We start from the raw sequence: 13,482 nt of genomic DNA, 5'->3' as shown, positions 1-13,482 counted from the left end.
AAATGAGTACTCTGGTTTGTAGGGGCTTCTTCATGTGGGGAGACTTCATTGGGGAGGTAGGGTGGATAAAGTCTGGAGCAGCATCATACAGACTATACAGAAACGCATGGCAGTGAATGAGAAGAGTGTGGCCACTGCACTAAGAGGCCAGTGAAGGGTCCTTGTTTGTCGCCATCACACCTCTATTCTGAACTTGAGAAGAAGGTTAATGTGCACAAATCCTGTGGGAAGGTGTTCAAGCAGCACTCTACAGCAGGCACCTGGAAGGACGGAGAATCCAGTAGAGACCCACTAGTACAGAACCAAGGCACAAAGGCCTAAACCAGGATGATGTGGGTACGAGGAAAGGGAAGGAAAGACTGCAGAGAATCACGAAAGTATAACTTTACAACTGATGTTTGTAGGAAAAGGATGGCTGAATGTGAAGTCACTGTTATTCTGCATGAGATTCATGGCCCCTCGAATGGAAATTTGGAAGTGATTGGAGTAGTAGGCTTGGTCTGTGGTAAAAATAAGGAGCTGAAATTTAGATATTTTGAGTTTAATGGTACCAGGGACTGAATGTCTGTGTCCCTCCCAAATTCATAGGTTGACATACCTAATCCCTAATGTGATGTGCAAGTGGGTCCTTTGGAAGAAATTAGATCACAAGTGTGCAGCCCTGAGCAAGGAGATTAGTACCCTTATAAAAAGGGACAGGAGGGGTGCCTGAGTAGCTCAGCTGATTAAGCATCTGACTTTGGCTCAGGTCATGATCTCGCGGTTTGTGAGTTTGAGCCCCACATCAGACTCCGTGTGGACAGCTCAGAGCCTAGATCCTGCTTCAGATTCTGTGTCTCCCTCTCTCTCTGCCCTCCCCCACTTGCACTCTTGTCTCTGTCTCTCAAAAATAAACATTTAAAAAAATTAAAAAACAAAAATAAACATTAAAAAAATTTTTTTTAAAAGGGACGGAGAGGATCTCTCTTGGGCATTAGAGGAGGCAACGACAAGATGGCCATCCACAAGCCAGAAAGCAGACTCACCTGCCACTGGATCTGCTGGCATCTTGACTTTAGACTTCATAGCCTCCACAATGTGAGAAATATAGGTCTATTGTTTAGCCAGCCTATGGTAGTTTTGTTATAGCAGCCCAAGAGACTGAAGGCAAAATAGATGGTGAGAACATTTGAGACATTTAACGGAGAGCTGTACATGCACATTTGCAGCTCAGAAGGGATGGAAGCCTCATGTGAGAAACCAAGGCTGTGTTTGGGGAGCAGGGAAGAATGGCTGGAACACTGGGGTTCACCAATCACACATGCCAGAAGAAAACTCCATAAGGACAATCAAAGATCAAAGTGCAACTAATGGAAACTGAAGCATAAAGAGAACATAATATTGGTAAAGTCAAAAGAGGGCAGTTTCCATAAGGACCACATGTCAAAATAGCTAAGAATAGGACATGAAAAATACTCGCTAGGTTTGTGGATTAGTGGGATCATTAGTCACCTTGGGGGGTGGGGGGGTCCATTTTCAATCAAGCAACATAAGCAGAAGTCAGGCTAAAAAAAATGAGCTGGTATTGAAGAACTAACTGCATGCAGAAAGCAGATTTCTCAAAGGGATCTAAAAAAATTAAATTTCTATTTTCCATGCTGCCACCTCTCAGGTTAGAGAGGTCACAGAAACCATAATGTGACTGGGAGAGGCATGATCGTCTCTGCAGAAAAGCAGCCCTGAAAATGGACTCTCCACTATGCTCTGTGCTGGGTCACTGGAGTGCCAATATACAAAGAAGGTATGAGAGTTGTGGTTTTAAGGGCAATGTGGCTAAGAAGGCAATCAGAAAACTGAACACAGGTAGCCAGCTATCTGAAGCATGGAAAATATTTAAAGCAAAGGAAAATGAAAACAAAATCCAAAACCTACCGAGATAAATGAATATTTTAGAGCAAGTTATTTAGAGAAAATTTAAAGAAGTTGCATAACAAATGAATTTTTGCTTGATGCACTGTGGTGAGTTATTAGGTGAAACACGGAGAGGAAAAGTACCACTAGTTCAATGGGAATTTGTACAAATACTTCATTCAACCCATTACGCAGTCTCATTAGACAAGATAGCCTCCAAGTCTCACTCTCCCTAATGGTGAAACGAATGGGGAGTTTCTTACTAAATATTTCACAAACCGATTTTTATCTTTAGGATCACTGAGATTTGATGGTAATGGGTAACATTCCCAGGAGGTTACATGCATAAAATTAGACAGTCAACATAAAATGCTGACAATGTTAACATATGGAGATCACAAATCACGGCCCTTTTGTTTTCCCCATCGGAATCTACAATTTCAGGACTAATTACTTCTAGCCCACCTCTTTCATTATGTCACCGGTATCTCTTTTCACCCCAGAGCCCACAGAGATAAGCAATAGAACCTATTGTGCCAAACTGGAAAAATACCCCGCTTTTACACATTCTGAAACTGGGCTTTGGTACAATTCAAGCGTTCAGATCATGTTCAGATAACCTATCTCTGGAAATAGACACCATAATCTCAGGTGGGATAGAGAACCTAGAAGCCAAGGGACCAAGAGAGACTTGGTAGGACTAAAGAGTAGGTCTCACTAATCTCCTTTTGTGCTGGACTTGGCAAGTTGTTTATCCTTCCAAGCCTCCGTCTTCTCATCTGCAAAATGAGCCATAATACCTCGCTTTAGAGACTTCTTGTAAGGCCTAAATGAAATATAATGTATATGAAGAGCCACACAGATAGCAGGACCTTAATAAATGGTAACGATTTTGATCATCTGTTCCCATGGATAATTTCCTATCAGGAGAGAATATGTTGACTAGCAGATATAAATATTCTTCTTAGAAAAACTGGAAGAAAAAGAGCTACTTGGTAGTTTTATTTCTTGCAATTTCTAAACCAAACATAGTAAACCAGGCTTTGGGGCCATCCAGAGCTGAAGACCCCACAGAGGTATGGCCATCCCAGGGGATGAGCTCACCCTACAATGAGCTCCTGGATAAACAGATACATTTTACACAAATTCTGAAGCCCCCACAACTCACCACCTAGGTGGTGTTCCACAAAGGCCTATTAATTAATTGATTCCCAGGAACCTGTTCAACCACTTTCCACTTGACAATAATAGTATCTTGCTGAGACTTATCACAATGGTCGCTTTCAAAGGGCTAGCCTCTGGCTAAGAGTTATGAAGTTTGGTAACAAAATGCTTTTTAAAAAACCAATCTATTGGCTTCTTGACAAAACTGCCCCACCAACTGATGGTAGGAAATTGCAGTGTAGTCCAATCCCATCAAAGACCTAATCAAGATCAGCGAAGTCCATGGAGAACCCAAATGACACATAATTCAAAGAACGTTTATAATTGACTTTGACAGGCTCTCATCACTTCAGAGTAATAAAATGGAAGTGTCACATATGGGCATCCATTTTTAAAGAATTCATTGGTAAACATGTAATTGCTTTGATAGACATTGGATGATTCTTTCTGTGGCTAATTTCCCTCATAATTAAGTCTGGCTTAAGTTAATATTAAAGTCTGTTCTGAAGCCGTAAACACCTCTGCAACGCAGTGAGTAGTCGGAAATGAAGTGATTGGGGCAAATCTACATGAAGCTATCAAGAGTCAAAGGCCTATTTAAAGAAAACCCAAGAAGTGGGTACCTTAATGAACTCTGACCTAACAATGAGGGGCTATTCTGACCCCCAACCCATGACTCCTCCCTCCCCTTACTTTGGCACAGGTTTTAGATTTGTTTGTTCTCACATTCTGGTATGGAAAACACGAGGTGGATGATGTACAGTTATCAGGGGTGGAACAGGTAATGGGAACAGGCAGGTAGCTGGTAGTAAGGCTTTAGATACTGAACTACCCAAAGGGAAGAAAGAGTGGGAACCCAAAGAGAAAGGGAGGGCCAGAAGAGACAACACTCTAGAATAACCTCACCTTCTCCCCAGCTCATCATCAGAAAAGGGAACCAGGATGGAAACAGAGAGGGAGATAGGGATAAGAAGAAACCACAGAAATGCCAAGAAGGCTGGGCACAACAGAGAAAAAGACACATCCAGCATATAAACACCTGTAAGAAGGTGAAATAATACCACAGGCTGAAACATAGAAGGTGGCATACATTTATCTTCTCAAGCAAGATGGCAGTTTTCTTCCCTTGAAACTCAAACACTGGAGCTGTGGTCACCTCAGTCCCATAGTCCTCTTGATAAATACTCCCAGAGCCCCTAAGGGGAGGGTGATACTGGCTGATTAGGTCCTTAACCTTGTGGCCTGGGGCTTGGCTGAGGTAAACAAAGGCATGCAGGAAAAATGAGAAAGCTACAGAGCTCACTCTTGGGCAGCAGGCAGGGCTTACAAAACCTACCTTAGTGAAAAAGGCAACTCACTGGAAGTGACTGAAGAGATCCTATGGCCCAGGATGGGGGTAGGGGGTGGAAACGGGAAGGCATCCAATAAATGCCCACACCCAAGTCACAGACAGTAAGGTGTACAGCACTCTTTAAATGAACAAAGAACACTCTCCAAATTATACCACGCAGGGGAGGTTAGTTGAAACTTAATGAGCTGCCAGCACCTCAGAATTCCACAGAGCTGTTCAAGTGAGGTAAAAAGCTAACAGGGAAGCATTTTTCAAGACTTCAATTCTCCCCATGGGTAACACATAGACAGACTTCTTGACTGGATCAGTGTCTACAAGTTTTGAATTACCAGTTCCCATCTCCTGAGCAGGAAAAGCTGATTTTCCAGGAACACGCTCTCCACGAAATTAAATGCTATTACAATCAGCAAAACTCTCTCAATTCTGCAATTCTCAGTTTTAATCCATATGGTAAATAACTTTGTGCTAACCTATTATCCCAGAATCTGTCTATCTATCTATCTATCTATCTTTCTTTCTTTGTTTTGTTTTGTTTACTCCAAACTAAAAATGTGACTATAGCTTGGGAAATCCTAGAGTCTTAATCATAATATTAAAAATACTTACTGACAAGGTAAGCTGGATTTCTTTATGATTGTAGTTTTTGGAAATCCTTTTCTTCAAAGCTTTTACTGCATCTTTTGGCCTATAGCAATAAATACAATGGAATCATCAATTTAGGCATTGCCAAAAATAAGAAGTCTCTGAAAATCAATATGCATCGTGGAAAGAGAAGACCAAGATCCTGGTTCTGCTGTGTGACCCTGGGCAGATTACTTAACTTCTCACACCTGTTTCCTCATACATGTAGGCAGACAATACCATCTACCCCCTTAAGAATCAAATAGAATATTTACATACCAGTATTCCTCAGAAAACACTACACATGAAATGTATTCATATCCATATCCTTCTATAACTGCACAAAACTGGTTTATAGGAAATGTAATTTCCAAAACAATGAAGGTTACCATTTTTAAGACTATTTCCTGAGCACCCTAGAGGGAAGGGGATATAGGAGGAATTATAACTAAGTAGGTCAGCTTCTGATGGGCTACAATTTTACATTATAAAAGGAACAATTATGTAGAAACAGAGGGTCAAAATTTACTTTGATGTGATTGAAAGGTATGGTAAACTTCCAGTTAGAAGATCACTTCTTGGGAGATGTAAAGTATAATATGATGACTATAGTTAACACTGCTGATGGGATACCTGAAAGGTGTTAAGAGTAGACCCTAAAAGCTCTCATCACGAGGCCCCCAATTTTTTTTTGTTAACTGTATGAGGTGACAGATGTTAACTTATTGTGGTAATCATTTTACAATACATACAGGTCAAAGCATCATGCTGTACACTTTAAACTTCTACAGTGCTGTTTGCTAATTATAGCTCAACAAAACTGAAAAAAAAGATACAAATCCTTTTTACATTACCTTCCAATTTTGTCTGTGTTTGCATGGATAGAATTCCTATTATAGGACAATTACATATGCTTACCTAGAATTATAACTATTATAAATATATAGATATTATCTGTATTTCTAAAAAACCATACATAAAATCTAAGATTAAATGCTTAGAAAAGTTTAAGAATAAAGGTACTTTTTTGAAAGGAAACATTTTACTTTGAGATTCCCTTTTTGTATTATCAATGAAGAAATTAGTATTATCAGTGAAGAAAAGGCCAGAGGAACCAAATATGGTAAACAAGATGATAGGGAAAACACCATAAACACCTTAAAGTACAGTCAATTAATATAATCAACAATTACGTATAATGTTTTCTTCGTCAACAATCAACATAAACTAGACTAAATCTTTTTGCTATCAGTTATCAGTTTAATGTACACAGAAAAAGTAACAGAATTGTATCCCTTATAACAATCTGTAATTCAGACTAAATTCACAAAACAGTTGATCTTAATGATTTTATTTAAAGCTTCAATTCCCTAAAGTTTAAAACATATAACAAAAGCACACCATTTAAGAACACAGCATGAACGTGGGCCAGTTGACATTAAGAAAAAATTGTCTCATAAACAAGGAGAAGAAAAAAAGGCTGCTAGGTTAATTCCCGGTTAATAATGACAATTGCCTTGGGGCGCCTGGGTGGGTCAGTCGGTTAAGCATCTGACTCTGGCTCGGGTCAAGATCACGTGGTTTGTGAGCTGGAGCCCCGCATCCGGCTCTGTGCTGACAGCTCAGAGCCTGGAGCCTATTTCAGATTCTGTGTCTCCTCCCTCTAACCCTCCCCTGCTCACGCTCTGACTCTGTCTTTCAACAATAAATAAATGTTAAAATATATAAATAAATAATGACAATTGCCCAGGACAGGTCACCAGTAGGAGTTTACTAGCTTCTGGATAATATTTTTCAGTTACAGTAACATAAAATACTGGCAGAGCAGGGGGAATTTCTAAAGAAGGAAAAACTTCTCTTTTCTTTGAAGAAAAAGGAATTTGAGCTTCACAAAGACAAAATTTGAAACTACTGAAGAAAAGGCAAAGAGAAAAATTATAATGGATTCTCAAGTATTCCACACACTGAAATAAGCAGCCGTCTTAATGTTTCAACTAGACACACCTTCAAAAGATAGTGGTGCCCAAGGGGTGACGAAAACACTCAAGAAAACCAAAGAGTGTTCAAGAGAAAATGTGTTGTAGTCCTGACGCTTCTTATCAGAGGTAAACTCGTGCACCACACACTGTACTCACCCATCGTGGGTAGTGTTAATTATGTCACAGATGTGCATAAACTGGCCCCAATCTTCAGTCTGAACTCCGGCAAATGTAGCCTTTTCTGCAAAGAAAAGCTCTTGTGTTGAGTCTGAGCTAACACAGAAGAAGAAATATCTGACCTTCCCAAAATAATCTGCTTGGGGTTTACTAGCAAGTACCATTAAGTTTATATTACCAAAAGACAAAAGAGATTTTTTTTTTTTTTCTGAGCAATTCCCAGTAATTCAGGAATCAATCAGAACTCAAGTTCAGAGTGCTGCCATTACAGCAGTAATGGACCTATTAATAAAAGCTACAGGCACAATACTCAGGTTGCAGGGCCAAGACAGGCCAGCTAAACCTCCATCTGCCTGCCTGTCTTTCTGAGGACAAGCACCTGTTGAGTGGTGCACAAAGTGAAGTGCATAGTGCAAAGTATTTTACCTTACGCAACTTCATTTAACCCACTGTTACAGATGACAAACAGAAGTTTAGAGAAGTTAAGGAAATTACCTAAGGCTACACAGCCAGTACAAGGTAGAACTAGCACTCAAATTTCAGTTATTTGATGTCCATTTTTATTTGCTTTTTTTTTTTAAGTCATTTAGTCTCCTAGAGTGGGGGAGGGGCATACTGAGAAAGAGGGTGATCAGAACTACTGAAATTGTATGTGTCCTTGAGCATTAGAGCAAGGTCACTCCCAGCACCTTTACTAACCAAAGCTGCACCAGGCAGACTAGAGTGCTTCTGCACCTGGAACTCCATCATTAAACAATCAGATAATTTTCCCTCTCCAGATATTCTTGGTAAGAATATAAAATGCCATCTGGGAAGAGTAACAGAACACAACCTAAATGAGCTCAATATATTTCCTTCATGGGAGGAGGAGATCCTCAGCATGAAAACACTAGGTCTAGGGGGAATGAAGAAAAAGTTAAAAAGGAGAATGAAGAGGAAGGAAGAAAAGGGTTTGGTTGGAAGAACCCCAAAGCTTAGTCTGTTTCCGTATCTAGGAAAAGTACCATTTGAATTTGGCACTCCATCGACAGAGCTGACCAACTTTGTCATTTAGACACCTACTATTGTTCCTTCTGCCAGATTCCTTGCTCCCATTTCAAGCGCTTCCTCCTACCTTCCCTTCTTCCTAGAAAACTCCTATTCACCCTTCAAAAGCCATGACAAAGTCAGTTTCTCCCGTTCCATAAGTTTTGTTTGACAGTTTTCTTATATTGCAAGGGTACTATATTGTAGCTACTACATAATGTGTCTGTCTTACCTACAAGATTGCTCATTCCGTGAGGGTGGGGACCATGTCTCACCCTTGCCTCATCCAGATCCAGGTGTATAGCTGGCAGTCAGCAAATATTTACAACATTAAATCATCAGCCTATGAAGACACAGTCTGAATCTATATCCACTCAAAGTTCATTTTAATGTCCAATAGGGATATAGCCAGCAACAGTTTAGAAAGCATCTCCCCCCTCGGTGATGGTTACTTTCACCCCCTTATGAAGATGTGGGAACTAAGGTTCAGGACGGGTGGGGTGTTCCCCACTGTTAATGGAGCTGCAGTCAAAACTGCCCAAATCTGAGCCTCCTTACTGTAACCACCTGGTTCTCAGGATTTCGTCACCCCACTAAGTTCCTGACATTATATTTAGCATGCTTGGTTGGCATCCATAGGCACCGTGCCACACCCGGTTCCCCGAGGGAGGCGTTGAGAAGGGAGGAAGGGAGAGGGCACTGGTAAGGCAATCCAGTCGCTGGTTTCTGCTTCCCGGTACGTTATTCAGAGTACAGCCACAGATGAAAGGAAGGAGTTAGGCAAATACCTGCGTGGTGCCTCCAAAGGCCTCTTGCGACCCCGACTGTTCCTCCGCTCCCGCTTCCCTCACTCCAGTGCTGGGCATTTTCATTCTCTTTGTTTACTCACAAAAAGTAACTCAGCTTGTTAAGGGCTTGGCGCCAGAGAGGACCGATTTAAAGGACCTGCCTCTCACACAGAAGTCACATCACTCAACCTCCGCGAGGCTTCTTCCCTCTTCGGTGAACAGGTCAGAGCCACACTGGGCCCTCGAGTGGGCGTACGATATGAACAGCTTTCTCCTGGCACAGAAGTTTACCCTCTCTCCTTGCAGAGGCCCAAACACTCCACACCTGAATCACGTGCGTGATTCACCTGTTCGGTTACACTTTCCGGGGAGCACCAAAAGGGAGGTAGAGTTTGAGGAGGGGTTCCAGAGGGAGTCGGCCACAAAGAAATGCTTCGAAGGCGCTGGGTGGGATGCGGGTGCCCTGGGAAAGTTGCGGGGGGGGGGGGGGGGGGGGGGGGGAGGAAGGGAAGGGTTTCCTCCAAGTTGGACCAGGCCGAGAATGGAGTCAAGCGGGAAGGGGCCCCGGGCCCCCAAAGCCGGCCCTGGCGTCTCTCTCCCCTCCCGCCCCGGCTGTTTACCTATGAGGTGGCCCACGGAGGTCGCATAGGGATCCCGGTGACTCTTCCCAAACGCCATAGTAGCCCCACCGAGCCGGGCCCAGGAAATCCGCCTCCACCGCTCTCGTGCTCCCGACTCCACCCGCTCGGTGCCCCTGGCTCCTCCTCTTCGTCCGAGCGCTTCCCGGGCTCGGCGGAGGCTGCGCGACCTGCCCTGCCGCTGCGGGGCGCCGGGCACCCTGCGTGGGGCGCGGGGGCGGGGACACTGGGCGCCCGCGCACCTGCCACGTGCCTCGCGGGACCAGCGAGGAGGCGGCGCTGCCAGCTCCAGGTGGCGCGGGCGGGCTGTGGCCGCCGCGTGGAGCCCGCGGGAGGACTCGCGGGACGCCGACAAGAGACCGAGGTGGGCTTGTAGCCCCTAGGAGCCGGCGGCCCAACGGCCACAGCCTGGAGATTAGAGACCCAGGCTCTGATTTCACCGCTTACAGGACAAGTTGCTGCTGTGCTCTGCGCCTCTTGCTCCGCTTTGTAGAGAAGGAAATAATCAGGTTAATAACACAGATCTGAGGATTATTGTGAGAATTAGGGATATAAACCGCTTAGCTCAGTGTCTGTCACCACAAAATAAATATTTAACCACTGAATGAATGGAGTAAGTAGAAATCCTTACTTTCCACCCCCACCCTCACCCCAGAGATCCTGAGGAGGTGTGTTCCTTGCCCTTTAAAGGAGGTGATAAATAGGAGGAGGGATTGGCTTCGAATTTAGGGACGCCCCAGGACCCGGCGGCCTTTGTCTCGCCTGTATTTCCTGAGGGACCACAGGGCGCCTCCATGAAAGCTGTGGGTTCCTGACCCTCCCTCCTCGGAGTTGTGTTTTCCAGTAAAGCTGAGGAGAGGGGTTTTCCTCCTGCTCTGGCAGGGAGTGGGTTTGGCTTCAGGACTGCTTTGGAATGTAAATCTGAGCCTGAGCAGTCCAAGCCCTTTCCAGCTGCTTTTCAGAAGCAGAATTTATTTCCTTTTCCTGCGCATTCAATTAACATCTGATTAGCCATGTTAACAATCTCCAGTCATGCCAGAGACTGCTAGAGAGTGGGGTGTCTCCAGGTGATGGCAGCTAGCCATAAACTGGGTTCTCTGTCCCTCCAGACCTTGCTTCCTGCAGTCAACTTGGGCCAGTTCTACAAGCCCTTCTTTGGTCCTGGAAAGGGTGAATAGAGAGATCAAAGGGGGCTTGTTCTGACTTATGTCCTTAGTCTTTATATTTTATTTCATTTTTTTTTCTTGGTCTTATATTTAAAACACAAGTCAAAACCAATTGCAACGGTGCCAAAGGGTTAACTTTTTTTTTCCCCTGTTTCTGTTATTTTAAATTTTTCTTGACCTACGTGAGCAAAACCAAGAATGAAACATTTTTAATGTGATGGCATTCCTTATAATGGGGTTGATCATACCTGTAACTCATATTCTCCACCAGGGTGAGTGGCTATTTCAGATGGTGTCGTTTGTCCATTTCTTTAGTCATAACTATATATAGCCTGCTAACACTGCTGAAAATCTCTTTTGTGACATCACCAACCTAATCTCTATTCTATGTTATAGACTCCAGGAGAATATTTCACCTTCTCTGAAACACTACAACCAAACAATCTTAAAGAGAAAGTCTACTGTAGCTTAGGCTGCTGGTGATGTCAGTAGCCTGCCAAAAGGAACTGAGAACTATGAAGGAGCGAACCATTTGGACAGATCTTTTTCTTTTTTCCTATTTATTTATTTATGAAAGAGAGAGAGACAGAGAGGGAGAGAGAGAACCTTAAGCAGTCTCCACACTCAGCACGGAGCTGGACTCAGGTCTCGATCCCATGACCTTGGGATCGTGACCTGAGCCGAAATCAAAAGTCAGATGCTCAACTGACTGAGCCATCCAGGCACCCCTGGACAGATTTAAAAAAAATTTTTTTTTATTAGTTTTCTTTATTTTTGAGAGGCAGAAAGAGACAGCACGAGTGGTGAACGGGCAGAGAGAGAGGGGGACACAGAATCCGAAGCAGGCTCCGGGCTCTGAGCTGTCCGTACAGAGCCCAATGCGGGGCCCAAACTTACAAACCGTGAGATCATGACCTGAGCTGAAGTGGGATGCTCAACCGACTGAACCACCCAGGTGCCCCACCCCTGGGCAGATTTTTAACACAACTCTGCTCCTTATGTGAGAGGTTGTTTTGTTTTTTATTTTCTTGGGTTACAGGATTGAGGCACTGAGAACAGGAGAAACAGCACCAGGAAGTGTGTTGAGGATGTTATGACTGGGTGATCAGAGCCAGGATCTCAGCTATACCTGGAAAAGTTTTTCTCTCCCCATGTGCACATGAGGGTGTTATGGTTCTTGCAGCCTTTTTCTTTTTCTGTGCTCCGCCACTTTCCTCAAGATCCCCCTAATCCCCAGGGGTGAAAACCAACTCAATGTTAATATGACCTGGGAGCAGGATAGTAGAATTCACAACCAAGCTAAAGTCAGAGAAGGGGAAGAATCCCAGGAAGAAACGATGGTAAAATTTTTGGATATAAGGAGCAAAACCCTCACCACACCACCATTTCAATTCCAAAGAATACTTTCTAAACATTTATATGTAAGTCATAATGCTAGGTGGAAGCAAAGAAAATAACCTTTATTTAAAACATGTGAAGGTGCATTAGTAGGTATTCATCAAGAGGATACAAAAATGCTGATTCGAAGGGGCACATGCACCCCAATGTTTATAGCAGTGCTACCAACAATAGCCAAATAATGGAAAGAGCCCAAATGTCCATCGACCAATGAATAAAGATGTGGTACATATATACAATAGAATACTACTCAGCAACCAAAAAGAATGAAACCTTGCCATTTGCAGCAAGGTGGATGGAACTAGAATGTATTATGCTAAGTGAAATAAGTCAGTCAGAGAAAGACAGATATCACATGATTTCATTCATGTGGAATTTAAGAAACAAAACATGAACCTAGGGAGGTTCATGAACCATAGAGAGGGAGGCAAACCATAAGAAATTTAAATACAGAGAACAAACTGAGGGTTGCTGGTGGGGAGGTGGGTGAGGGGATGGGCTAAATGGGGGATGGGTATTAAGGAGGCCATTTGTTAGCATGGGCACTGGGTGTCATATGTAAGTGAAGAATCACTAAACTCTACTCCTGAAACTGGTACTACACTATATGCTAACTAGGACTTAAATTAAAAAAAAAAAAAAATACATGAAGTGCCTGGAACTGGAAATCTATCTGAATGTAGTCTTCACAATCTTGAAGGCAGGTAGAATTCACCTTAACAAAAATGTAATCTGAAATTAAGAAAAATAAAGAAAATACATAGCTTGGCTACAAGTTTGAGTAATAGCTGCTTGATTCTGAAGCTCTTATTATTGCCATTGGTGAATCTGCTTATTGAACATGACATCACCGCCTCTCCCCCCCTTTAAAGCATCTGTTTGAGGGGTGCCTGGGTGGTTCAGTCAGTTAAGCGTCCGACTTCAGCTCAGGTCACTATCTCGCAGTCCCTGAGTTTGAGCCCCGCGTCGGGCTCTGGGCTGATGGCTCAGAGCCTGGAGCCTGCTTCCGATTCTGTGTCTCCCTCTCTCTCTGCCCCTCCCCCGCTCGTGCTCTGTCTCTCTCTCTCTCTCTCTCTCTCTCTCAAAAATAAATAAACGTTAAAAAAGTTTTTAAAAAATAGGAAATTTGTTGCCAGCAGACCTATCTTGCAAGAAATATTAAAAGAGATTCTTCATGGGGTGCCTGGGTGGCTCAGTCGGTTAAGCGCCTGACTTCAGCTCAGGTCACCATCTCGCGGTCCGTGAGTTCGAGCCCCGCGTCGGGCTCTGGGCTGATGGCTCAGA

At 43.4% G+C, this 13,482-nt stretch overlaps 1 protein-coding gene across 4 annotated transcripts in view; it reads right to left on the bottom strand.

Annotated features, from left to right (window-relative positions):
• TOM1L1 (target of myb1 like 1 membrane trafficking protein) overlaps nt 1–11,118 on the bottom strand; it is a 48,081-nt gene extending 36,963 nt beyond the window's left edge. For 2 of the 4 annotated variants that reach the window (XM_049636452.1, XM_049636455.1), the window contains exons 1-3: nt 9,617–10,065; nt 7,162–7,246; nt 5,012–5,090 (exon numbers count right to left, since the gene is read on the bottom strand). In XM_049636452.1, coding sequence (XP_049492409.1) covers nt 5,012–5,090; nt 7,162–7,246; nt 9,617–9,674 — 222 coding nt within the window. In that variant the 5' untranslated portion in view covers nt 9,675–10,065. The other 2 variants (XM_049636453.1, XM_049636454.1) reach the window with 2 other exon arrangements.
• Between the last annotated feature and the right edge of the window lie 2,364 nt (nt 11,119–13,482).

This window comes from Panthera uncia, chromosome E1 (genome assembly GCF_023721935.1).
Source record: "Panthera uncia isolate 11264 chromosome E1, Puncia_PCG_1.0, whole genome shotgun sequence".
Classification (NCBI taxonomy): Eukaryota; Metazoa; Chordata; class Mammalia; order Carnivora; family Felidae; genus Panthera; species Panthera uncia.
This window is presented reverse-complemented; position numbering and strand designations above follow the sequence as displayed.